This window comes from Paramisgurnus dabryanus, chromosome 23, assembly GCF_030506205.2.
Source record: "Paramisgurnus dabryanus chromosome 23, PD_genome_1.1, whole genome shotgun sequence".
NCBI classification, from domain to species: Eukaryota; Metazoa; Chordata; class Actinopteri; order Cypriniformes; family Cobitidae; genus Paramisgurnus; species Paramisgurnus dabryanus.
The window spans coordinates 542,461-570,000 of record NC_133359.1 but is presented as its reverse complement, the minus strand read 5'-3'; the positions used below and the strand labels follow the sequence as shown (position 1 = coordinate 570,000).

Here is a 27,540-nt window from a genome sequence, read left to right as displayed (position 1 = left end):
TCTTGGGCAGAGAAGATGATCTTTTTAAATTGATGGTTTTGTGTGTTTAATATAAACTAAATGCTGTAGATTTATGAGCACACAGCTTGTGAATGTAAGTGTGTGTTTAGATGAAGCATGATGAAATGAATGTCAGGTCAAGATGAAATGTAAACAGAAAGAAGCAGATAAACAAAAGAATAGATAGAGAAATAAAAAGGAAAAGATGTGGAATCTCATGAAGTGTCTGTCTGAAGTCAGTGTAAATCTTCCGTACTTATCATGTAGTCCATTGGCATTTGGACAGGTAGAGACGTGTGTCTGTCGTTCAGAGGAATTCAGCTTGATATTTTAATCTAATGTGAATGAACATGAATCTCCTCTGTCTGTCTCTTATCTTGTGTTTATTGTAATATTACAATCAAAATGTTTGTTGACAAAGGGTTTTATTTCCTCAACGATGATCATTATTATCTACAGCAATGTGTTAAAACATTTATAAATGATTCACTTTAATAATTCATTAATGCATCTTGACATGATGTTATTGACTTTAACTGCTAATTAAGTCTAAAATTGTAAAATGGTCTGAAATTGAATTGACCCAAAGTTTGGTTAAGTCTGGTTTTCTGGAAATCTCTCATGTGCTGTATAGAGACAGATTCAGATGGTTCTGTTTGGGGGGTTTTGTGCGATTTGTGAAAGTAAACGTGTGTGTGTGCATCTATAAACCTTGTATGTTTGCTGTGTATTATAATAGAAATGGACACAATTTCCCTCACATGCATCAAACTGTAAACTGTCATGGGTTTTTTTTATATGTCAGTGGTTGTTTGCTTTCTGTTGACAGTCTCTGTCTGGTTATATTTGAAGAGTGCGCCTGACGTGTGTTTTGGTGTAAATGATTATTTCTTATCAGGCTCTTACTTTATGTTTAGGTTTAGTCATTTCACTTGAAAGGCACTAAAAAGGTTATAGTCAGTAATTTAAATTCCTTATTTTTACAAATGCCATTTCATTGTATTTTAACACATTTGTCTGTGTTTCACTGCAAAACCCTCTAATGGCATGCAAGCTTTTTTGACAAAAATTTTCACTTTTAACAAGACATAGCAAACAACTTCAAAATCACCAAAGATGCAACTAGAGACACTGTATTGTAAGTGAAAGTGACGTGTTTGGACTGTGACCTCTGTATTTAACCCATCCCACCGAGTGAGTAACACACACACTACACACAAACATTTATATGATAAAAACAGATCTGTCGTTTTAAAAATAAAACACACCTTTGACTTAAATCATGACAGACAGACATTCAGACAGGACAATATTGGAGTATTAAATGGAAACTTGGAAGATTAATTAGCTTGACTGATGTCTAATAAAAATCTATGTGTGTGAATTCTTAAGTAAGTGTGATTTGGTCATGAGATTCCTGCCTCCATTCTCATTCCTTGAGAGAGAGCGAGAGAGAAAGAGAGATCTTACAGAGACAGAAGGAAAGCAGACAGGAATTCTTTGTTATTCAGTTATTATGAATATAAATGACTTGCATGCCAGCAGGACTTTTGGTTTATCCCTCAGTGTTTTGAGACTGCGACACCGAGCCAGACGCAGGTATCTATGTGTGTGTGTGTCTGTCTGTCTGTTAGCTGTTCAGACGATGATGATGATGATAAGCTACTTTAGATTCAGAAAGCTCTGTTAACTTCATAGTGTTTGTGTGTCAGATTCTTAAATAGCCACAGCCATACAACTAACCCAAACCCTAACGCTGTTGATCTTTCATGATTGTTTAAGAACTTTCAGGTCATCTAGAAAGACACGTTGAGCATGGAAAGCTTTCTTTCGTATATTTATGCATTTAAAGTAGCAGATGCTTTTATGAGTTTGTGTGTTCCCATGGGAGACTGAACTCATGACCACACAAATCTCTGTAGACGCTTTCAGCTGCAACAACATAAACAAATCGTTTTTGTGGGCAAAGCTTAACTTCCAAACTAAGCAATCAGGCAAAAAAGCCCTTAGAAAGAGAGGTAACCAATGGTCACTCAAACTGAGCTCCAGAGATCCCGTGTAGAGATGGGACAAACTTTCAACAGGACAACCATCACTGTGATCTGGGCTCCTCAGTACAAAACCCATCCCTGCTGAAAACTAAACAACAGAAACCATCACAGAAATACTTTTGGTTTCCCATGGGTGGACTGGGCAAAAAATCGGCCCTGGCATTTTGGATATGATCGGCCCCTCATTCGATAATGCACACATTTTCGGTCTTTTTGGTCACTTGAATGTGTATACCAACCATGATGTAAGACAAGGTTAAATTGAGGCTTTGACTCTCTGTTCTGTTTGTCAGATCTGAAGGCGAAGATCTCTCACATAACCCCATTCACACAGACCTTTGGTCCCAGAAAATACCCGTAATAACGCATAAACAATGACGCATGTGCCGTAGTGAGAACGCGCGTGTCATGGCAACATGAAGTTGGTTCAACTCTTTAAAATGAGGGATTAACAACATTCACGATGAGAAATGTCAGCAAACTGGACTGAAGCAGATATCAGGTAAGTTAGCTCGTTACTTACTGCGTTGAAACGGAGATCATTCAGCAGCATAAAAGAATATCGCGTCACGTGCTCATTTGAGCTATAATAAACGAAAATACCCGTGCGTCATCCCAACAAGATATATCGTTCAGCTCCTCAAAATGCGCGTTTTAAAGGCAGATAAACAATCACGATGAGAAATGTCTGAAAACTGTATTAAAGCAGAGATCAGGGAGCTCGTCAAATATCCATTCTGAAGCTGAGATCATTCACAAGAATAGAACTGTGCGTTCACGCGCTCCTTTGTAGTCTTATTATAAACAAAAATGCACGCGAGTTGTTTCTGGAGAGAGAAATGGTAAAAAATATGCAAACTTCAGACGCTGCGTAGAAGAGAGGGCGGGACTTTCAAAAGATCACGTGTCTTTCCGGGACCATCAGATGCCAGCTAATCATGTCAGTGTGTATGAACAAAAAATCGAACGATTCCGGAAAAATCCAGGATGCATTTTCCATGTATTTTCCGGAAAGTCTGTGTGAAAAGGGCTTAAGTTTTATCAATCTGAACAGAAGTAGCTTTTTAAAAGATTTTTAAAATCATATTAACATAAACTTAGCCTTAAATGTCATTTCTTTAGTTGAGATAACAGTTCTGCCTTCTCGTAAAGACTTCTACTCTAATTTAATCCACAATTTACACACATTCATACTTTATCTTATACCGTATGCTATAAACATTTATTGTTTCTATTTGCTTGACTAACAGTCAACTGCAGCAAATGTTACATAGCAAAAAAATATAAATGTCACTTTTAAATTACAACTGAAAAATTGACCTAAAGTAAGGTAGTTTGCATCTCTGGATTAGCTAACTGTCTGTATTTTTCAATATAAAAAAATGCTCAAACTTAGTGAACAGAAACTCCCGCCGCCTTTAATTTTGATTTGTCAACATTTTGACACCGTAACTACATCAGTGAAGAAAATAGCCTATGGGCCGCAGAGCCCGTGTCAAGGGCCGGTGGTTACTCTTGCGCTATTTATTTTTTTGAATGCATTACGCCGGCAGGACCGAAGTGAAAGAGGTTGGTGCTTAACGATGTGACTGAGCCAGCCCAATGTCAATCGGGCCGCTGATCAACTGTCTGGATTTATGTGCCGTCGGAAACAATAATATATAGATTAAAAAAGTGTCGGACTCGGGACCCACCGGGAAAATGCCTGGTATGCCAGATGGCCAGTCCACCCATGAATAGGAACCATTAGCTTTTAAAACAACTACAATATTGCTTTTTCATGTTTTTGGAAATATTCCAGTAGGATTTAATGGTCCCACCAATAGAACCCAACACATACCAGTAGAAACCCAAAGAGAACGATAGAGTTTACATTACAACCAATACAATTCACATTAAAACTATTCAATCCAATAGAATTTCTGTGATGCTTTTAATTTGAGCAGGGATGAAAGCCTGCTTGGAGTCCAGATACTAAAATTCATGTAGTGTTTGGTTATTTTAGGGGTTAGGGGCAGTGAGTTCCATAGCTTACCTGCCACCCATAGATGATAGACAAAATCTGTGATGTAAGGAGAGTGGTTAGTATAAGTTAACATACTCAAACATGATCAGAGCAAGTTTATCGGTTCTAAACTTTCCCAAAACACAAAAACTGCAAAGTCAGATATGATTCATGTAGAGACACAGTCGTGTGTGTGTGTGTGTGTGTGTGTGTGTGTGTGTGTGTGTGTGTGTGTGTGTGTGTGTGTGTACAGACTCAGCGCACACACACAACTGTCAGAATGTAACGCCCAACCTGTGAATGTCTTTAAAGGGTGTGAGAGAGAGAGAGAGAGAGAGAGAGAGTTTGTGTGCGTGCGTGTGTGTGTGTGTGTAGCTGGTAAACCAAAACGTCCCCACAAATATATTAATACCAGTAATCGTTTGACCTTGTATTGACAATTTTTGGTCCCCATGGATGAAAACAGCTTATAAATCAACCTACATGATGTTTATACGTAAAAGTCAAAGTGTGTTATGGATGTAACCACAGACTTTGTAGGAATTCTGTGAATTAAAATGCAGAAACCAGAAGCAGTAAAACCCAACAAATGGAGAAGGAACACCTCTTTTAACACACATTTCATATTTATTTTATTTGAATTTTTATGTGCTTATTTTTGAGGAAGAAACGGTCTGATGTGACATTTCTCTGTTATGGGCGTGACAATTCTGAATGTGCACTTCTATGGAAAAATGAAAACATAAATGCCTTAAAACTTTAACAAAGACTTTGCATGGATATTTAAACCACCAAATATTGACATCTGAGATATCAGTGTAGTATAAAAACTTTGGGTAAAAACTTTTCATGGAAGGCTGACATTTGCATTGAATTGCTCAGGCAGTTTTCTATGAAGATAAGATTTTGGGAAAAACAGTGTGTGTGTGTTTGTGCGTGATTGTGTGTTTTGTCAATCCTGAGTATGGTCTTTTATAGTAGCACACAGGAAGTATAAATGTGTGTACTTTATTTGTGTTCTGGTAGACCCGACACTCAGAAGGTTCTGTCTGCACCTCCTCCTCCTCCTCCCCCACCCGAGCCTGTTGCCCCCCCAGAACCCGAGGAGGAGATTCTGGGCTCTGATGATGAGGAGCAGGAAGACCCCGCTGACTACTGCAAAGGTACAACAGATCTCTCATCATTTATATTGTATGTGTGCTGTGTGGATCAGGAGTTTTCATCAGTTTGGATTTGTCACATTGAGTGTGAGACTGAACTTCACATTGGAGTTTGTTTGTTTTGTTTTGGTTGTTGCTCTGTGAGTTGATGTGATGGATCACGAACGTCTGCTAGTGCTGCTGGTGTTAGGGATCGAATCGTTAGTGGTTTGGTGTCTCCTTACAGTGTGTGAATGATGATGATGATTCAGAGGGAAATGTTTGTGGACTCATGTGAAATGATTGTGCTGTGATATAGGGGGATACCATCCAGTGAAGATCGGAGACCTTTTCAATGGAAGATACCATGTTATCCGAAAACTAGGATGGGGCCATTTTTCCACTGTCTGGCTGTGTTGGGATATTCAGTAAGTAACCATGACAACAGCATATGAGACGACGGCACATTCGTACTCATTCGATACCCGACTCGACACACGCACACTGACTGTCTGTGATATCAGCAGGTGTCGGTGTCATTGTGTTGGGTTAGGTAACAAACTGTACACACTACCATCCGTGATGGATGGACAGAATACACACAATGTTTGTGTTTGTGTACAGCTTTAGCCACAGGCTGTTGTATTATATTTGCCATGTGGTTCAGTACAAAGCCAAAAAACCCACATGGAAACAAAGATACAGTACACACACAAATGACCTGCTCATCCGAATACTGTCACCCATGTGTGTGTCTATATGTGATACTCATTGTGTAAGAATGGGTTTGTTAACCTGTGCGTGTATGTTTTTGTGTTAACAGAGGGAAGCGGTTTGTTGCGATGAAGGTTGTTAAGAGTGCTCAGCACTACACAGAGACGGCCCTGGATGAAATAAAACTTCTTAGATGTGTGAGTATCTAAATTAAAGAATTACAAAAAATATATATTTTTCATTGGGCTAAATTGGGGTTTTAAATTCTTCTATCTATCTCTCTCTCTCTCTCTCTCTCTCTCTCTCTCTCTCTCTCTCTCTCTCTCTCTCTCTCTCTCTCTCTCTCTCTCTCTCTCTCTCTCTCTCTCTCTCTCTCTCTCTCTCTCTCTCTCTCTCTCTCTCTCTCTCTCTCTCTCTCTCTCTCTCTCTCTCTCTCTCTCTCTCTCTCAGGTACGAGAGACAGATCCTGATGACCCTAATAAAGACATGGTTGTTCAACTAATAGACGACTTCAAGATCTCAGGGGTGAACGGGATTCATATCCTTACTGTGTATGTTTGTGTGTGTGTGTGTGTGTGTGTGTGTCTGTGTGTGTCTGTGTGTGTGTGTGTGTGTGTGTGTGTGTGTGTGTGTGTAAGTCAGATGTTTCCTTGACTCTGTCTCTCAGATGTTTGTATGGTGTTTGAAGTTCTTGGTCATCATTTACTAAAGTGGATCATAAAGTCTAATTATCAGGGTTTGCCATTACCCTGTGTCAAAAGTATCATTAGACAGGTAATCTCATAGACACGCACGCATGCACGCACGCATGCACGCACACACACACACACACACACACACACACACACACACACACACACACACACATATATATGACCAATAAGATTTCACTCTCACTGGAGCTGATAAAATGATTGATTCAGTATTTCATTTGTGGCCAGTTGTACTAAAGATTAAAGAGTAACTAAACCCTAAACCAACTCTTTTTAGTTAATGATCTGTAAGAATGATGCTTTATTAGTGCTGTTCATTGATTTTAGTAAGTTTTTTGACATTTGGATATAAAGTGTTTCAATACTACAATATATGGTGTAAAAACGTCTGAGTGCTGCCCTCTTCAGGTTGAACGGTGGCTACTGCAGTTGAATTTTCCTATTGGATGTTGGGTCCAAGAAATAACTCGTGACGTAAGCAGGTTCAAGCTCACCACGCCCTTGTTACGATCTCACCACACACTTAGTTCATCGACCCTCTATCTCCGTTGGGATCTGCCCACTTTTCTTGCATTTTTCAAATATTGCAGTGGGTGGAGTCAGGCTCTGAGCAGGGGTTTAGTTACTCTTTAAAATCGATATGTTTTAAATCGACTTCATATTTTCCAGCTGAATAAAGTGTATTGGCTTGATTTCTTTAGCTGTCGTGTGATGATTGTGCTGAGTTTTGTCATTGTGATGTCAGGTTTTACAGGGGCTTGATTACCTGCACAGTAAATGTAAGATCATCCACACGGACATCAAACCAGAAAACATCCTGATGTGTGTGGATGATCGCTTCATCCGGAGGATGGCTGTAGAGGCCACAGAGTGGCAGAAATCAGGAGCGCCACCTCCGTCTGGATCTGCTGGTATTTCATCTCATCTTTCTCTAATGCTTTATCCACTCGGGTCAAGAGATTTGTTTAGAGATGTTTGCAGTGCTTTGTAGTCAGATGGCATCGGCCGCCACTCTTTAAAAGACAACTGTGGTATTTTAGCAGAAACTATATGGCTGATTCAAATGAATCATCACATCTGTTTGATTCTCTGCTCTCTATGCAGCTGGTCGTGGTCGCTATGGCGATATGGTTGGGATGCTTTTACACGAGTGTACGTCTCTGGTACCCATAAATACAACATGAAGTGAACTGTTTGTGATATTATCAAGCAGGATTATCTTAGTCAGGCTGTTTGTCAGGAACATGTAGCATAGGTGATCGGTTAACATCGGTCATTGGTTATTGTGGTAAAACCAGAGAAGTCTCAATGGTTAAGGTAGTTAACCTGAACATCAAATCCCTTCATCTGCCTTCTGTCTTTCAGAATCAAATAAATCCTGTTTACTTCTCATCTAAAGCACAAGTCCTCTCTAAAGATCAGACACAGTTAGGTCAGCTTTATAAAAGAGTCTGATGACAAAAAAACTAAATGATTTTCATGAAATCTTTACTAGTCTGTCTTGAATAATGAAAGTATGAAACTTTGATTTTGTTTGTGTTTGTTTGCAGTCAGCACAGCTCCTCAACTTAAACAGGTGAGTTACTCCCATAAACAGACTTCGTTCTAAGCAAGTGTGTACAGTCGTTTAAACACGACTAAACAAATCAAATCAATAATCTTAAACACTTTATTACCACATGTACAGGACAACTCGGAGGTATCGAACACCTTAAGTGCACATTAAATAACGCGAGCTTAGTTAGATAGCGTCTACTTCAAAATGCAAAATATACGTTAGCAGCCAATGTTAATCGCTAACGATTTGGCACAAATATGATGTTGTTTAATGTTAAACTATGTGAGTGGCGCTCTGTGGCATGACAGGAATTTGAGCAATGTCCTGAGTCACCGGTGTGCGTACACTCAAATGTGTTCTGTTTTTTTAGAACGGCGCGGCGCGTCCGGTGTGCAACCTCCTTTAGACAAACTCTACCATTTTCAAGACCCCTTATACACAGTATAACAACAAATACTATTAGCATGTATTAAAACACAAAACTAAACTGTTATGTGCCAGTCTGTAAATACAGTATTTTCCAGTAACAACACTGAAAATTTGTTACTGTAGCAGCCGATGTAGTGTATCAGATTTCATCTCTTACAGTATAAAAATACAAACCGTCAGTTATCTGTGTTTCCTTTAGGTGGGAAAGATCTCCAAAAATAAAAAGAAGAAGCTGAAGAAGAAGCAGAAGCGTCAGGCCGAGCTCCTGGAGAGACGCATGCTGGAGATTGAAGCTTTGGAGCGAGAAGCAGAAAAGCAGAAAGCTCCAAACTCCGCCCACAGCCCCACCCTAGCACTGGGGGACAGCGAGGATGATGAAGATGATGACGAGGATGAGGAAGAGGATGTCGAGGGAGAGAAAGAGCGACCCGTCAGGCTCACAAACCACACATGTGAGTGTCTGTGTGTACAGGTTTGTCTGATGTCCTCACCAACTAGTAATAATTACATGTCATGAATAAAGTGTTACTAACACTCCACTTTTGATCTACAATGCTTAGCTGTTTTCTTTTACCTTTTTCTACAGACTAGATTTTTCCAATCCCCAATATGATCCTGAGTAATTCAATAATAAAAAAACTCATCTATTTAATCTTACACTATAAGTGTTTGTCTGCATGTCTCTTTTTCAGGTGCAGATGCAGGTCACCAGGACATTGAGGAGAATGAAGAAGACTGTGACGTCCCCCACACCAAAGACTCTACAGATGAAGAAGAATCTGTAGTAGAGATACGCGCGCACGCTCCACACGACAAACAAGACGTTCCCGAGAAAGAGGAGGCGACGGAAAACCCGAAAGAAAGAGAAGAGCAACATGAAAGTGAAGAAACGAAAGAAGAAGAAGAAGAGGAAGAAGAGGAAGAAGAAGGGGAAGAAGAAGAAGAAGAAGAGGAAGAAGAAGAGGAAGAAAAAGCAGCAGATGAACCAGAAACCAAGGTGACACCCTCACAGTGCTCCGAGCCAAAAACCCAGCAGTGTTCAGAAGAGGAAGAACCAGATGCAGAAAACGAGACGACAGAGGCAAAAAAGGAAAAGGAGCACAAATATGAAGAGGAAGAAGATGATGGGGACGAGGCAGATGATGAAGGTCAGGAGGATTCCAGCAAGGATCACAATGAAAACTCAAAAACAAACGGTCATGTGATCACAGGTAGCCAGGAGACGGATCGTCTGTCACCGGCGCGGCCGCCTGTTTGTCCGTCGTCACCGTTGCTCTGTCCGTTGGTTGAATCAGAGATCAGCACGACCGACCGTGACGCATCTGACGCCTCGTATGACTTTTTTAACGGTGAAACACCAGGACTCACAAACGGATCCCGGCACCGCGGCACCACGCCTCGTTTCCCCGAGCTGCCACTGGATCCTGAACCGCCCGAAGCCCAGGCGCTCTGCATTAACACTGACCGCAGTCGAACCGTATCGTCATCAAGTACCGGAGAAACACCGAAAGGTCAAACACATTAAACACACTTACTGTTAGTTAAGATGTCTGTTTAACGCTTAATAAACTCTCTCTCTCTCTCTCTCTTTTCTCTCTCTATGCAGCGAGGTTGAGATCGGCCGATCTGCTGGTGAATCCTTTAGATCCACAGAACGCCGACATCTTGAGAGTCAAAATTGCTGACCTTGGCAATGCATGCTGGGTGGTAAGGAAATGTCCTATTCCTAAAAACACAGTGTAACATCTTACGTGAAGAGTGTGTTGATCTGAAGATTGTGATACATTCACAGCACAAACACTTCACAGAAGACATCCAGACGCGGCAGTATCGCTCCATAGAGGTTCTGATTGGAGCAGGATACAGCACACCTGCCGATATATGGAGCACCGCCTGCATGGTATGAAGTCACCAAATGCCATGAAATCCTTATATAAGTTTGCAGTCAAACATTTTGCCTTTTGACAGTGTCATACAGTAAACAAACAGGTTGCCAAAGTCTTGGATTCGGATCCCAAGAAATGCACATATTGGTGCATACTTTTGAAATGAAAGCTGAATTCTTGTCATATATTTTGAATCATATGGCAACATTTACGTCTGATCTTCGGTTTTATGTTCGTCCTCTATAAAGGCATTCGAGTTGGCTACAGGTGACTACCTGTTTGAACCTCACTCTGGTGAAGACTACTCTCGTGATGAAGGTGAGCTTTAACCTTCAGTACACTACGTTCATCTACTGTATAAATGTTTGTAGTAAACATCAGCTAGAGAACAAAGGTCCTGTTTTAAATCCTACAGACTGTTTTTACTACAGTATTCATAGTAATTCATAGAATAACTGCAGTGTGACAAACTCTATCCCACAATGCAATGCGCTTTACTTGACCTTGCATTTGCATACTAGTAACTGAATACAGTATAGAGACTGCAGAATGCTGAGAGATGCTGTGTATCGAGATAATATTTTTTAGAAATGGTTATGACATGTAATTGTTTCATGTAAATGCAGGCAAAATATTGAATGTAGTTTACTAATGTTAGTTTACTTTAAGATCAGAGAGAGATTGCCTCTGCTGGATTTGTGTGATTTTCTCCATCTTTCTGTCACTCATGTTTATTGACTAGCACGAGTATTTCATGTGTGATTGTAGCTTAAACTAAACATTAGACACTTTCTTCTCTCTCTGCTTCCTCCTCTCTTTCCTTCACACTTCCTCTCGCTCTCTCTCTCTTGCTGTCTCTCTCTCTCTGTCTCTCTCTCGCTGTCTCTCTCTCTCTTTCTCTCTCTTTGATGTAGATCATATTGCTCACATCATAGAGCTTCTTGGCTGTATTCCTCGACACTTTGCTCTTTCTGGGAAATATTCTCGGGAATTCTTCAATCGGAGAGGTATTTTTAAAGACACGGGGCAGGACGGATGTAAACACTGTGCCACACAGACAGACAGACAGACAGACAGACAGTTTTAGGAGGTTGCTTGATGTGAACCAGACATAGATCTGTAGTCCTGAAAAACCCGTTCTGTCTGTGTTTGACTGGGTGTCACAGTGTCAGCATCCGCCCCCTTACACGTCTGCATGAATAACTGATGTGTGTGTGTGTGTGTGTGTGTGTGTGTGTGTGTGTGTGTGTGTGTGTGTGTGTATATATGTTTGTGTGTGTGGTGATCAGACCACATCGCTCTGATTATGGAGTTACTTGGAAAAATTCCTCACAAGATCATTGCAGCAGGAAAATACAGCCGTGAGTTCTTCTCAAAGAAAGGTACTGTACCTGTACACTGTTACCGTCTTATAATCAGATTATTATACCTACTACAATATTCTTGTTTAGTTTTTCATCTATTTGATTCTGGATAATGGTTCAGATTTTTCACGGTTCTGTTGTTTGATAAAAGAGTTTGTGACCATCAGGGATCATGAACGATTTGAAAAACACGCGGAGCAGTCTGCGCTTGAATCGCTCTCATGGTACTTTGATGTCACCAAGAAGACACAGATCGATCTGTTCAGCGGCACATTAATTCGATCATACGCGAAGAGCTTGATAAGACCCTGCAGGACATTGGGGGCCAAAGTTGGGAACCTCCGGTTTACTCTGAATTATACAACCATCCAGACCTTTCATAGTGTGTTAATTGACACCTGATGATATTTATAATTTAATTATGTTTCATATTCATGTTTTAGATTTTGTCATTTATGTGTGGAAGCACTTTTGTACCTCAACTTTAAATGGCTTCGCTGGGATTGATCCAGAAAAAACATTCAGTTATTCATTAGTTGTGAGAAAATGTGTCAGTCTGATTTTAAATGTTATACTTGATTTAAAACCAATGTAATACTGGATTGAAATCCATTTATATTGATAATTTACTTTGCTCTTTTTGCGGAATTACTGTAATTATTTTTAATAAACGACAGACATGCTTTTCTTGACTTTTATCATTAGAAGTGTAAAATAACTGTTGTATAGCTGATTTTACTTTTCCTTCATAGGAATAATTTTTGCACAAAGCAAACAGTAATGCTGTAATCTTTGGCCTGCATCGGCTGATCTAGTGTCTCTCTCTCTCTCTATGCAGGTGAGCTGAGGCACATCACCAAACTTAAGCCCTGGACTTTGTTTGACGTGTTGGTGGAGAAATACGGCTGGTCGGCAGAAGAAGCCGGTCACTTCACGCATTTCCTTCTGCCCATGTTGGAGATGGTTCCAGAAAAGCGCGCCTCCGCTTCCGAATGCCTCGGTCATCCCTGGCTCAGCTCGTAGCACTCGTCGTCTCTCTCGGACGCCTCCCTGTGGCTCTGTCCCGTATCGCAGAAGGGGAGGGGCTGTTAGAGGGTCACGGGTGGGCTGACGTGACCTTCGTCTGACTTTCTACATTTTCTAGTGCTGTACTACACACATACACTCACACTGGAATAATATCTCATTTTATACGAAGCTTCATTCACCGTCTTCCTCATTCTACAAAAACGATGCGCTTTATATGCTGAATACAGGCAGTTGTGGCCTAATGGTTAGACGGTTGGATTTGTAACCTGAAGGTCGCAGGTTCGATGCTCAGTGTCGTCAGGAAATGACTGAGGTGTGTGCCCTTGAACACGTTGTTGTCCCAGTGCTGTGTGTGTGTTTGCAACACAAACTGCTACAGTAGTTGATGTTTGTCCAATTACTTACATCCAGGAAGCCCACCTGGGTCCCTTTAGACGCAGCCCCGCCCCTCAATCTCTCCACCCTCAACAAATCAACAAAGGTGGACTTTAAGAAAGGGTTATCAACAGAGCTGTTAACAAACCTCCACACAAACAACACCTGACTCTGGAAAATATGAATCTAAAAGACTTTGTTTTGAAGCTGCTCCCAGTGGTGACAGACAGATGGGCACGTGACGTTCATCTTCTGGTTTAGGTTGGTCTTTAGCGCCACTGATCTGTCCAATTCAACCTACAAACGTCAACATTCCTGATTGTACAGATGTGAATTTGTCCCGCTTACAGTTATCTGCACTTTTTGGCAGGACGGCCGCTTCTGCTCGCAGGCGTCTCAGTCTGTGGCTTTTGCTTAATGGGGCTCTGATTGTGTTTGTTCAGGGAGAAATGTACAGAAATCCAGCAAAATATCCAAAAACTCTCAACCGCTTGAGCTCGAGATGAAAGCGCATCACGTTTAAAGAGCATCATGGCCTCAGATCTGCATGAAGACGGCAGGTGGACGAAACGCACAACATTATCCGCGGCGGCATCCTCATTGTCATTTCTTTATATAGCGCTTTTCACAGTTTTGCATCGATCATCATCATCACTGTTAGTCCAGTTGCCTATTTTCGCAATAATAAATGAAAATAGATGGTGAAATATTTTTTGAATTTAAAAAGAAAACAAAGATTCTCTCAAAGATGTTGTGACAGTGACAGAGTTTTAGTCGTAATAAGGTGATTTAGGTGTTTTGTCTATTTAGAGAGGTTCTCTTTCTTTAGGGATTTTTTAAATTATTATTTACTTCACTTCTCTCCCTTCGTGATATGGATCGAGCTTTGCTCTTCGGTGAGGATACAGTGACAAATTTTCAAACCTTTTTGCAATAATAGTGATTAAGGTGATGATTTTTGCACAGAAAGGCTCCAGATATGTGTCTCATTCAGCGTCAAAGCGACTCGTCTCATGTGTTTTCATCAACAGATTTAATAAAATTTTAAATTATGAATCACAGCAGCTCAACGATTCTACTCTTCTTGTTCTGCTTCTTTTGATGATGAAGACCTTTTCATACATGTAGGAAAACCTGTCCTTTAGAAATATATGAAACCATCATCCACACATTGACATGCAATCTAAATTAATGAGGACTGGTTTTTACTGTTGTATGTGAAGTGGACCTACAGTCCTGTACAAAGAAGAGTAAATTATGTCACATCTAAAACAAAAGGGTTTCATTATAACTTCACAGAACTATCACAAACAAACAAAACTATATTTCTTTAAAAAAGAATTAATTGAAAGCCTTTATTTTCATTGTATATAGCTCGCTCTATGTAAAACGAAATAGACTGAAGTTAGGAGCGCTGCTTCTGATTAGGGTTAAAAAAAGTGAAAAGGCATAGGCCTATAACAAAAAATAAACAATAAACAACAAAAGTGTTGTCTAACTTTTCCATACTGTTATGACAACCATATCAGCCATTGATCGTTTCTCAAGCCTCCAGAGGTCACGTTTCAAGGCTGCATACGTCATCAAGACTGTCTTATTTCAGAAAATGTACAATTATAAAGTTGACTACATTATGTAAATTGATGTTATATACATATGACTTGTAAGGAATAATTGACGACGGGCCATTGAATTATAAGAAAATAATGCACACCCAAGGTGCAATCGCGTCGTGCCGTTACACCGCAGGTGTGCATTATTTTCAAATAATTAAAAGGACACTCTTTTTCTATCAACCAGTCCTGAATTGATATCCAGAAGAGTTTGGAGAAATTGTGTGAGAGAAAGATATGATCCATGTCTTTAGAATGGCGTTCACAAAAGGAACAGGGGACAATTTCTATATTAAATTTCTGATTTAGGAATTAGTCAGACGGATAAATCTCATTTAAAATTTTGAAGTGTATTTCTTCAGCTTTAGGAGGAACAGGAAATTTCAAATAAGCTGTTCTCAGTAGGCTATTCTTATCAAACATATGATCTAATTTGTTTCTTTAAACTTGACAAGGATAACATGTTTTTGAAATGACCTGTCTTATATTTGTTATTACAACTATCACTTTTAAATTGCATATCTCCTCCAATATATAAGGCTGGAAGAACTGGTTTAACTTCAGTATAAGACAGCATCTCATCAGCATTTTTATGCCATTGCATTAACAGCATTGAAAAACTCTTTCGGGTGACAGGCAAAGTTAAAGCATTATAGTCTAAAATGTTACCCGGTTCATATATTAGATCTCTTACTGACCATATACTTATAGCATAAAGATCTGTTCCTGTGCAATATATATTTGTTGTTCCAAATTGAAGCATTATGAGGTGTAAAATTGTGTGAATGTGCTAATTTCCAAAATAAGAGTTGATGTAATGTTGATAGTTTCACTGGGAGTTTAGATAAATCAAAATCACTTAATACCCAGTTAACTTAGATAAATAAACCAGGCTTGATGACGTACGCAGGGTGCGACTTTCGGATTGAGAAACGGTGTCATTAGCCGTTTCTCAATGTCAAGGATACTTCTATGAAGGTATATTTGGTGCAAAACAACTGCACACCTGTGACAGTGGAATTTGTATTTGTAGAGATTATCCACACATGTGTATCAGTAAATTTGAAGTCACAGATGAAGAGTTGCAAACTTGTAGATTTTTTTTCTTTCCCTCAAATACAACACAACAGTTACACATTCACAAATCCTTCAGTGCAGCTGCACAAATCCCATTTTACAAATCACAGATTAAGAAACTCACAAGCTCACGTTTTTTGCTACAATTGCTGCAGTAAATATGGTGCAAAACCTACTTGAACACCTGAATCAAAGTATGTGAAGTCACACACAAATTTTGTACATTCTCAAAATCAGTTTGTGCATCTGTGCGATGAGAGTTGCATGTTTGTAAAAAAAAATTTTCACAAATATTTTTTTATTTTGAAATATTTTCTAGCACAAACACAAGTACATAAATACAACTGCTTGAATCTGCTGCTACGAGTTTCAAACACTCTTTTTCGTGTGCTCTCTGTTTTGCACCAAATATCTCGAGATAAATGGTTGGAAAGTAATTTGTATACCTGTAGGCTGTGCTCAGCACTGCCCACCAGGTGGCGCCTGACACTCACTGAAGCAGAGTTTATTAATTACAAGCAATGTTTCAGCAAGGTAAATCGCCTTTATCAAGGTATTATTTTCACCAAGTGGAGAACAATATAAATGGGAGTGCTAATTATACACAGATGAAGGTAATTACATACAATATTCCAATGATTCCTTAGTAAACAAAATATAAGTTCCATAAATCTCAAACCATCAATATAAGTAGATTAAAAAATACAAGCAGCAAATACACACATAGGCCTACATTTAACTAATATACATGCTTTTTCTTCTAATATACTAATTTGGATGATTATTTCTGTCTTTTTGAATCGGGTAACTGAACAACTAAATTGTTTTTATTATTATCTAAACAGTTGTTCTGATTTCTTAACATTTACCCTGGATGCTAACCCAAATCAAATCAGCTTTTTAGTCTTGTGGGTAGCTTGTAATTTTTTACATAGGGATCCGATTAAAAAACCTACAGCTCGTCATACACTATTGAGAGTGGATTCTTATTGTCATGAGCATGGGCGTACAGAGGATTTTATAAATACCAAGGTCCATATGTATTTTTCTAGGGCATGCACCCCAGAAAAAAATTTCTTATTTCTCTGCTCTACATATATGACTTCTAACACATCAGAAAAAAAACAATCAAATAACTATAGATGTCAAACCATGTCAGTATGCACAAGACTTGTGTTGTTTATTAGTAATACATTGAAATAATTATTTTACCATCCTGGGCACATTGTTGTATCAGTAAAGTAAACATAGGCTAACTGAATATAGGTGAATGTAATCTAGGAGATAAATTAGTTAGATCGGACCTCTCTTCTCCATCTATACCAACAGAAACCACTTTAACACTGTCATTGTTGAACATCATATGTAGGAAAACAAATAGAGAGTATAAAACATGCATCGTGAAACATCAGAGTGCAATAATATGCAGAAATATGAACCTTCCATTAGCACTGCATTTTGTTGAACTTAATCATCCTATAACTATATTATTGTATATAGGAATTGAGAGGGTATTTTCATCTAGAAGGTGAGGTGAGTTGGACCAATTTTTACTTAGACAGGAGGCCTTTTAGGTATATTAAAGCCTATTAGGTATATGTAGGCCTATGTGTGTATTTGCTGCTTGTATTTTTTAATCTACTTATATTGATGGTTTGAGATTTATGGAACTTATATTTTGTTTACTAATGAATCATTGGAATATTGTATGTAATTACCTTCATCTGTGTATAATTAGCACTCCCATTTATATTGTTCTCCACTTGGTGAAAATAATACCTTGATAAAGGCGATTTACCTTGCTGAAACATTGCTGGTAATTAATAAACTCTGCTTCAGTGAGTGTCGGGCGCCACCTGGTGGGAAGTGCTGAACATAGCCTACAGGTATACAAATCACTTTCGCACCACTTATCTCGAGATATTTGGTGCAAAACAGAGAGCACACAAAAAAGAGTGTTTGAAACTCGTAGCAGCAGATTCAAGCAGTTGTATTTTTATGTACTTGTGTTTGTGCTAGAAAATATTTCAAAAATAAAAAAATATTTGTGACATTTTTTTTTACACACATGCAACTCTCATCGCACAGATGCACAAACTGATTTGCGAATGTACAAAATTTGTGTGTGACTTCACATACTTTGATGCAGGTGTTCAAGTAGGTTTTGCACCATATTTACTGCAGCAATTGTAGCAAAAAACGTGAGCTTGTGAGTTTCTTAATCTGTGATTTGTAAAATGGGATTTGTGCAGCTGCACTGAAGGATTTGTGAATGTGTAACTGTTGTGTTGTATTTGAGGGAAAGAAAAAAAATCTACAAGTTTGCAACTCTTCATCTGTGACTTCAAATTTACTGATACACATGTGTGGATAATCTCTACAAATACAAATTCCACTGTCACAGGTGTGCAGTTGTTTTGCACCAAATATACCTTCATATACTTCCTTGGCAGGACTAGTCCTTACAAGTCACTTCCTTCAGATGCTAGGCGAGGCTCCTTTTAAGCATTCGGAGAACACGTTAAATGGAACAGGCTAACAAGTGCACGTAATTACGTCATTGCGTGATTGAAAGGTGTGCTTTCGGTGCTGCGCGCATAGGATTGTGGGTGATTTCAGCGCGTGAAGAGCGCGAAGGATACAAATTTGCATCCTTTCCTGTATATGGGATATTTCTCGAACGAAGGACTCAGTCCTTGGCTGAAATTTCGAGGATCCTCGACATTGGAACAGTCCTTCGACCGACGTCGATGACGTAGCATCCTCGAAATTCTAGCTTCCGAGGATCCTTCCTTGACATTGAGAAACGGCTATAGATATGCGCCAGTGGGCGGGGCTTTGTGAGTATTCGTTTCCGGGGTCAGTTTAGATTCAGATGTGACGACTCACGTGTGATTGTTTGGACGCGGTAAGATCTTTACATTCAGACTATTCTTGTTAAATATCTCGTGTTTGCTTTAGATTCACAGAGTTCTATATGTGTTCATTTATATTTCTTGTGTTTATTCACAGCTCGTAAATCAGTGTTCGTTAATCTCTTCTGCAGCTCAGTTAAAGTGTAAGGCCATCTGGAAATCACATTGGTAACTTTAAAATCAAGATGTGTTTACAGCGTAACCAAGAAGTTTATTTTGAATAGTCCGATTGGTGGAATTAACCCGAGTGGCTGTAAAGACTTTAATTCGTCATTACAGTTCCGATCTGATGGAGGACGCAGAGGTGACAGCCGTCTCACTCCCGGTTCTGGTCGGGGAAAAACGATCCTGTCCAGACGAGGATCCTGAACCTGCATCCAAAAAAGTTCGAGTTGAGGAAGAGGAGATCAAAGGAAGAGAGGATGAGGTTGAGGAGAGCAGAAGTAAGGATGAGAATGAAGATGAGGTTGAGGAGGAGCAGCTGTGTGATGAGGAAGAGGAGCAGTTGGATAATTTTGCTGACATGATGAAGCATGGCCTCAGTGAGTCAGATGTGGGCATTTACAAGTTCATCAGTGATCATGAAGGATTCTCGGGCATTTTAAAGGAAAGGTGAGTGAGTTTCTGTCCGTCTGTTTGTTCTGGGGTGATGTGTTGTAGATGAATGGTTGAACATTTGTTAATCGCCTGCAACTTTCTTTCATCCTTTAGATACTCAGACTTTGTGGTCCATGAGATTAATAAAGATGGGAAGATTGTTGCTTTGGATGACCTGTCGGTTCCTGCTGATGTTGAGGTGAAATCTGATTGGCTGAGATTTACTTTGTCACATTTGGGGGCGGTTTCCTGAACAGGGTTTAGATTAAGCCAGGACTAGGCTGTAGTTATTTTAAGTTACATTTAAGCAGTATTTTTGTTTTAAATACCTTACAAAAACATTACTAGTTTAGAACTGCAACACTCATATATTTTTAAAATAAGGTGCAGTGCAAGTTGTTTCCAAGAAGATGGCGAGTCAAACATGCATTTTAGTCTGGGACTAGTCTTAAACCCTGTCTGGGAAACCACCCTTTAGTGTTTATATCTGCATGATATGTACAGTATGAATAATCATCTGAACTAGCAGCCCATCTATTGTTGTAAAGTAGCTCTCATGAATGTCTGGCAGAAGAGTAAAGCAGGATTTTCTCTGTGATGCAGGAAAGCTCCAGCGACCTCAGTAACGCCGAGTGTCCGGTTCTGACGGAAGAGCAGAAACTACAGCTGTCTGAACTACAACATTTCAAAAACAAAGAGGGAAATGTGTCCATCGAGGCAAGTGAAGCTTCGTCCGCCACCAGCACCACGAAACTTTCATCTTAAAGTAATAGTTTCCCCAAAAAAATGAATTAACAGAGATTTTATTTTAACAGTTAAAGGTCCCGTTCTTCCTGTGTTTTTGAAGCTTTAATTGTGTTTACAGTGCGCAATATAACATGTGTTCATGTTTTGTATGTAAAAAAACATAATTTTTCCACTTAATTTACTTATCTGTATAGCGCTGTTTTCACTGTCCTCAAAACAGGCTGATGTCTTCCTTGTTCTGTGAAGTCCCTCCTTCAGAAATAAGTAACGAGTTCTGATTGTGTAGTTTGTTTGGTGTGTTGTGATTCGATAGCAACTTAGCTTAGCCAGAGGCGTTTGAGCCAAAGCTGGTGACTGACGTATTCCTCTGGGCGGAGTTGAGTCAAAAACTGTTTTATTGACGTCATTAAAGCAGGAAGTAGAGGGCTGTTATCCAAACCGGCCGTTCGTTGTAGGCTTTGAATTCTGTTAAAGACAATATATCGCCTTGCAGTGAACTTTCAGCTTTATCATTTTACAGGTATTATTTATGCTCTAACAGCAACATTACAAACTAACCAAAGTTTGAAAAATGGTATCAGGAAGAACGTGACCTTTAAACACACACAAGTTATTTAATATTAACATACGAGGTCATACCGTCGTCATCTTATATGAAGAATGCACATTCATCCGTAATTTATCTAAACATGTTTGACTATTTGAGCTTTTTAAGCAAAACCCATCCAAGTGATGCTTTCAAATGTACAGTCATATCGATAACTTCAAGTCTCATCGGTTCTCACGTGTCTAGTAGTTATTTAGTAGTCTCTTGTGCTGGAACTGTTGCTGTAATGATGCTGTACAAGCTACTGATACAGATCTTCTTCTTCTGAAAGCATTAAAAGTTTGTCCCCAAAAGACTTTCATGTTGTTTGAAATGTGTATGGGTTTCTTTATTGTATTTAACGCCAAAGATCATTATTATTTCGATAAATGATTGTAAGCACACAGTTGACCGTACCCATTGACTTCCATAGTGTTTGTTCATCCTACTATGGAACTCAGTGGGTAACATCATTTATAATACAAAACAATTATTATCTTCAACAGCATAAAGTAACTCATACAGTTTTGGGTGAAGAATTGATGACAGAATTTTGAACTTTCCCATTAAGAGATTATTTCATGTTTCAGGTGGTCGAAGACTCAAAGGAGAATCGCACTTTACTGCACAAAGCTGTGAAGACTCTGTTTCCTGGCCTGGAAACCAAAACTGAAGAGAGAGAAGGAAAACGATTCATTGTGGCGTATCACGCTGCTGGGAAGACGGCTCTGTCAGGTACTGAATCATCACGGTCCATTGATCCATCAGTCACACGTCCAGGTTAATCTATCGGTTATTATTAGTTTAGGTTTGGTTAATTTTCACGCAACAGCAATTAATAGCATGCCATACATTAGCCAGACAGCTTGCATGGTGAAAAAAGGTACTAATACATTCTTTATTAAGCTGTTAAACTAGAAATAGTCTAACATTGTCTTTGAAAGTGAAGTGAATGTTTTACACGAACCACGCCTAAAACAACTGCAAAAATGTGCCGGATTCATGATCGCAGAATCCTAAGGGTCAGGGCCGACCCGTGGCATAGGTAAGATAGGCGGAGGGTTTGAATGAAAAATGACTGAAGGACGCCTCACTTAAGGTTTATTTTGTTGGAACTGAACCATGTATATTGCAAATATTTGCACCGATCCCTGTTTGATGCATTTGACTTGTGCAGTACTTTACAGACCAATTGATTTTTGACATCGAAGTACCCCCAGAGCAAATGAGTTGTGTTTTTACCGCTCATTCGCACGACGCATCTATTCTTTGTAGCCGTACGCTCAGTAAACTACCGATGGTCTGCTCAGCCCTGCGTGAAGTTGAAGTCGTGAAGGTCATTAGACATTGCATACAGTGGGAGAACTAACAAATGAACAACAACATTAATAGGAAGCAAAATACCTTTCTATCGGTAAAGTTCAATTGTGCATAATGACACGTGCAACAAATGCATATAAAGTTAAGTCTATTTATTATGAAGTAGTATTTGCAGTTAATAATGCAGTTATTATGGTAAAAACATAAATGATTGCATTTGTTTATAGAAGGTGTGAACCTAACTTTTCTGCTTGCACTATTAACATTTTCAGTCAGGGGCTACAGTGCTTCTAGTTCAAACGGTATCCAGGAGCTCTGTACCTAAAAATTTTTTGTGGAATTAAGTTGCACTTAATCTTTTCCTGGACATTTAGTTTTTATAGTTTGTCAGATATCGTTATGTACCATCAAAGGATTAGCAAGCAATACATTGTTTATCTGAGAATCGCGAGCCGTGTACCGAATCGTATCGTGAGGTGCCCTTCGAATCCCATCCCTAATATATACAAACACACACATATCAAGCCAAGCCACATTTGTTGTTTTCTGTTTGGTGACATGGTTATGTTTTTTTCTTAAACATATTTTCACTTATAAACGTTGTTCTCAAGCTGTTATTTTATTTTATTTATTGTTGAATACTTGCAGTTGCTTTGAAAGGTTTGAATAGTTTGACCTTGTTTTCGTTGTAGACGATGACAGTGGTTATCGTGCTGTCGGGGTGATTTCTGATGATCTTGACTGGCCAAGTATCCGAAACGCTGTAATTGAAATGGATTATAATTCATTTATTGCTGGATTGAGTTTCATATCAATGGCTGTAATTCTCTGTTGAAGATATTCTCTGTGGCTGAATGATCCCCTGTGTCAGTAGATGGCGCTCTAAACTCGTACAGAAACAGAGATACAATGATCATTTAAGTCCTCTTCAGAATGACCTCTGAACTCTCTTGCATGGACCATTAGCTGAGAAACCAAAGTCAAAATCAAAGTCAAGTTATTTCATTTTTGTCCTTCCAAGTTACAGAAACTCATCACTATTCAAGATTTGAAATGGTAAATTGACAACCGATTTGAATATACCCAGATTTACTGACAAGTGTAGCTGCAGAGGGTTTTTGTTGCACGAGTGCATGCGTGAAAGACGTATTTGCACCCAAGACAGCGTGTGCAGAACGATCGATCCTGTGACGCTGAAGTCGACAACGCTTTCCAATCTCTCCGCTTTTTAAACGTGAAGAAGTTAAGGCAACTTCTTTCTTCACGTGATCCGATCTGTTCTCATTTAGTACATTTAATGGAACAGCTTAAATTTCTTGCAATGCAAATGTTATCGATTCACTGTCACAAACTGAGTTCTTTCAAATGAAATGAAGAGGAACAGAGCGGTTCCCAATGCCTTGAGCATGATGTTCTTCTGAGCATGCAAACCCTTCGGCTGTGTGTTATCTCGCTGATGTCTTCTCTTGTTCTTCTAATGCTCCTCTCTTTCTGTGGACAGAGGTCAGAGTCTCAGCAGGTAAGATCTTCCTCACCGCGTGAGTCTTTAAACTTCTGCAGGAGAAACAGCCAGGAAAACCTTTCATCTGTTGGCTTGTTGTTGTTGTTGTTGCTGCATGGTCATTTCTTTCCAATGGATCATTACAAGACAAGTTGAGAAAGTTCAACTCATTTTGATGCATTTAACAGATGCCTTTATACAAAGTGACTAACAAAAGAGAATAATGCAAACAAAAGTGATCTATTGAACACAATGCAGGAGTAGCGTAAGGTTAAGATCGCAGAGATTTCTGCTTTGTGTGAAGTTGTGATTAGATCACTGCTCGTTCCGTTGTTTGGCACTTATGTCTTAATGGAAAGCTTCACAAGAGATGTTCAGGAGATATTCTGAATGTATGTCTGTTGAATGCTTTTTTGTTTTTCCTTCATTGTTTTGTCTTTTGTTTGTCCCATTGAAGCCCCTCGAAAGCATTCCTGGCCGAAGAATCGAGGAAGTTTTTGTCATTTCGTTCTCTATAAAGAAAACAAAGACACCATGGATGCCATCAACGTCCTCTCAAAGTTCCTCAGGTTTGCTCAACATCCCCATGCACTGTTCTGAGATCAGCTCTGCATAGGCAAACAGGCATATATGTTAGATCAGTGTTTGGGTTGTAGATTTCATTCTGTTAAAGTTTGTGTAAATCCACCAATTCTGAAGGCAGAAATGTAGAAAACGGTTTAACTTCACAATTCAGCACTACACACTTCACAGACATTTTGTAAAGTGTTTCAGCAACACATTTCTAACTTTTATAATGTGTTTAGAAACAATTCTCTGAAATGACTTTACTCAGACTTTAAGTGATCGTAAAGAGATTTTTGTCTTCGATTGATGGAAGCTCATTTCACCCCAGATGAACAGAGAAAGCGTGTGATCAGGGTGTTAAACGCTGACTCTAGATCAGCACTCATGTTAAAGTTCCCTTTATTTTTTTCTAAAGAAAGGCAGTTTTGTACATTAAAGTATTTTATGCTTGTTTATTTACTGCAGGGTTCGACCCAACATGTTTTCCTACATGGGCACGAAAGACAAGAGGGCCGTCACCGTTCAAGAGATTGCAGTACTGAAGTGAGTCAACGAAGCCCTGTGCTTAAATCTCTGTTGAATTAACACCGGTAGGATGATATTTCTGAAAATGACTGAACGCATCTTTACAGAATAAGCGCTGAAAGATTATCTCATCTGAACAAGTGCCTCATGAACTTGAAGCTGGGAAATTTCAGCTATAAGAGTCACCCATTAAAACTGGGAGAGCTGCAGGGGAATCACTTCACCGTCATTCTCAGGTGAGCACTTAGTGTGCACTACATAGTCTACACTTTTCTGGGTTTCACTTGCTGACAATCCATATATGCTGCTCTTACATGGCAGTGAGTGTCCTCCTTTCATTTGCCAAAACACCTTAGGCTGCTTTAAAGTGGCTTCTCTTTGTTAACAGAATGAGTTGTTTGTTGATGGATTAACTAGTTCATCTGGTCTAGGGAGGATGATTCTTTTGTGTAAAGGTATGACAAGTGTTGTAGACAGCATGTCTACACAAGTCAAAAGTTCACTTTAAGTGGGTGAATTGTGCCATTGTTTTCCCCACAGGAACATTTCTGGCTCGCAGGAACAGGTGGAGCGTGCCATGACCTCACTTAGGGACAGGGGTTTTATTAACTACTATGGCATGCAGCGTTTCGGGACCACGGCCGTCCCCACTCAACAGGTCGGCAGGTGAGAAGAACACAAGTGATCCTGGTGGTACCGCACGGCTGCGGGTCGCCTATAACGGGAATAACGGTTTAATTTCTGCTATAATTTACAGAGCAATATTACAGAACAACTGGAAGGAGGTGATGGATCTCATCTTGAAACCTCGGGCTGGAGGTCAGTTTACAGATAGATTGCTGTCAAGTTGTTTCACATTTACATTTATTCATATTGCAGACGCTTTTATCCAAAGTGACTTTCAATGCATTCATTCTTTGATCATTACGCGTGTACACTGGGACTCAGATTGCTCTGTGAAATTTTCCCACTTTTGTAAGTCGCTTTGGATAAATGCTTGAATGTAAACATGATGTTAATGTAAGTCGAATCCTAATCTGTTCACAACATCATACAGGCGTGCATGTGTGTGGTCTGATGCTTTACGCTTGTTTTCTAGCTGAAAAAAGCTATCTGGTGAAATGTAGAGAAGAGTGGGCACGTTCACAAGACCCAGAAGCAGCTTTGAAGAAACTTCCGGTCAAACGTTGTGTTGAGGGGCAGTTACTGAGGGGTCTGGTGAAGTACGGCATAAACAACATCATCACAGCATTCGGACTGGTGAGGAGAGATACCAGACGCATGAACCGTCACATTGTTTGATAATCTTATAATGACTGAGTGAAACCTCTCTGTTTTTCTCTCTTTGTCTCTTTCTGTCCCAGATCCCTCGTAACAATCGGTTGATGTACATCCACAGTTATCAGAGTTATGTGTGGAACTTGATGGTCAGCAAACGTGTGGAAGCGTTTGGTCTGAAAGCTGTGGGTGGAGATTTGATACTCAAAGGAGGTAACACAAAGGTTACTGTACTGATGACTATGATAAATAGCAGTGTGTCTCTGTGTTGCTGTATATTGTATAGCTGTTTATGAGCTGTGTTTCCAGGCAGTGCTCACGTGCTGTCAGATGATGAAGCAGAGAAACGATCTATTCACGATGTGGTGATGCCACTCCCTGGGTTTGATGTCATTTACCCCACTCACAGCGGTCAGTGACATTTAAACATTTGTTTACTTTTGCATGAAACCGAACGAGTCGAAAATGAAAGTACGATGTGCGTTTGACAGTGGGCCAGTGCTACAAAGAGACGCTGGCGGCCGATAACCTGGACATCCACAACATGAGGCACAAAGTTCGCGATTATTCTCTTGCTGGTGCTTATCGACGAGTCGTCATACGGCCCAGTGATGTCAGCTGGTGAACGAAGCTTTATTTATCATTTCTTATCCAGCATTCTTTAGTGCTGACTCTGTTTATCTTTACTTCATTAGTTGTATTGATTTTTTTATTTTATTTTAACTTACCCACATGTCTTTATATCTCTAAAGGGAGTTGATTGATTACGATGATCCACGCGTGAGTCTCGTTCACACAGATGTTGAGAAGTTAGAGAACAGACCGGCTCCAGTCTACCTCAAAGGTCTGCGATGGCCACACGATTTGTTTTTTTACCTCTTATTGATTGCGTGTAAAATGATGCGTTACGTTCTTCTGTCATCGAGCAGGATGGTGAATGTGAACGCTGCTGCTCATATGTGTGGCTTAAGATTGTTTTGTGTTTGCAGAAGGGAAATATCGAGCTCTGAAGATGGAGTTTTCACTGCCATCCTCTACCTATGCCACCATGGCCATCAGAGAAGTCCTGAAGATGGACACCAGCATCAAGAATCAGACGAAACTCAACACCACCTGGTTTAACTGACCAATCAGACGCCAGCTGCCTGGATCACATACATAAGGGCTTGAACATGTCGAGCTCATGCAGTATTGGCTCTGTCTAAAATACAGCTTTAGTTCTTTACAAGCTACTTGGGATTTTTCTTGTTTTTAAAAAAACATGTTGTTTTTATCAGTCGGATTGTTTGCAGCTTGTGTCTTGATTGGTTTTGCTGTCAGACTGTGGACTGAGACAATGATTTATTACTGTAACCTGTTTGACTTCTGCTCAAAACATTTCACAGTGTAAATATTATATTCTTAATAAACAAGCCACACAGATGTTTTTAGTTTGGATGTGTGATTTACTTCTAAATCTAAGCAAACTCAAGCTTTTCTCAAGAAACCCTACAGGACTTTAGGTTCTTCAGGGCAGTGGTCCATGTACATCATCTATTAAAGTCAACAGTG

At 39.5% G+C, this 27,540-nt stretch overlaps 1 protein-coding gene across 4 annotated transcripts in view; it reads left to right on the top strand.

Moving 5' to 3' along the window:
* pus7 (pseudouridine synthase 7) overlaps positions 1–27,412 on the top strand; it is a 28,580-nt gene extending 1,168 nt beyond the window's left edge. The window contains exons 2-27 of one of the 4 annotated variants that reach the window (XM_065277293.2): positions 5,083–5,219; positions 5,515–5,623; positions 6,019–6,106; positions 6,360–6,449; positions 6,579–6,683; positions 7,368–7,533; positions 7,727–7,774; positions 8,173–8,198; positions 8,809–9,061; positions 9,302–9,567; positions 19,380–19,480; positions 19,580–19,664; positions 20,069–20,182; positions 21,389–21,533; positions 23,620–23,637; positions 24,077–24,188; positions 24,652–24,729; positions 24,819–24,947; positions 25,252–25,377; positions 25,469–25,530; positions 25,811–25,971; positions 26,076–26,202; positions 26,299–26,400; positions 26,481–26,610; positions 26,742–26,833; positions 26,979–27,412. In XM_065277293.2, coding sequence (XP_065133365.1) covers positions 5,083–5,219; positions 5,515–5,623; positions 6,019–6,106; positions 6,360–6,449; positions 6,579–6,683; positions 7,368–7,533; positions 7,727–7,774; positions 8,173–8,198; positions 8,809–9,061; positions 9,302–9,567; positions 19,380–19,480; positions 19,580–19,664; positions 20,069–20,182; positions 21,389–21,533; positions 23,620–23,637; positions 24,077–24,188; positions 24,652–24,729; positions 24,819–24,947; positions 25,252–25,377; positions 25,469–25,530; positions 25,811–25,971; positions 26,076–26,202; positions 26,299–26,400; positions 26,481–26,610; positions 26,742–26,833; positions 26,979–27,115 — 3,007 coding nt within the window. In that variant the 3' untranslated portion in view covers positions 27,116–27,412. Of the gene's footprint in view, positions 1–5,082; positions 5,220–5,514; positions 5,624–6,018; positions 6,107–6,359; positions 6,450–6,578; positions 6,684–7,367; positions 7,534–7,726; positions 7,775–8,172; positions 8,199–8,808; positions 9,062–9,301; positions 9,568–18,410; positions 18,862–18,965; positions 19,037–19,147; positions 19,481–19,579; positions 19,665–20,068; positions 20,183–21,388; positions 21,534–23,619; positions 23,638–24,076; positions 24,189–24,651; positions 24,730–24,818; positions 24,948–25,251; positions 25,378–25,468; positions 25,531–25,810; positions 25,972–26,075; positions 26,203–26,298; positions 26,401–26,480; positions 26,611–26,741; positions 26,834–26,978 lie in introns of those variants that run through there. The other 3 variants (XM_065277291.2, XM_065277290.2, XM_065277292.2) reach the window with 3 other exon arrangements.
* The last annotated feature ends 128 nt before the right edge of the window (positions 27,413–27,540 follow it).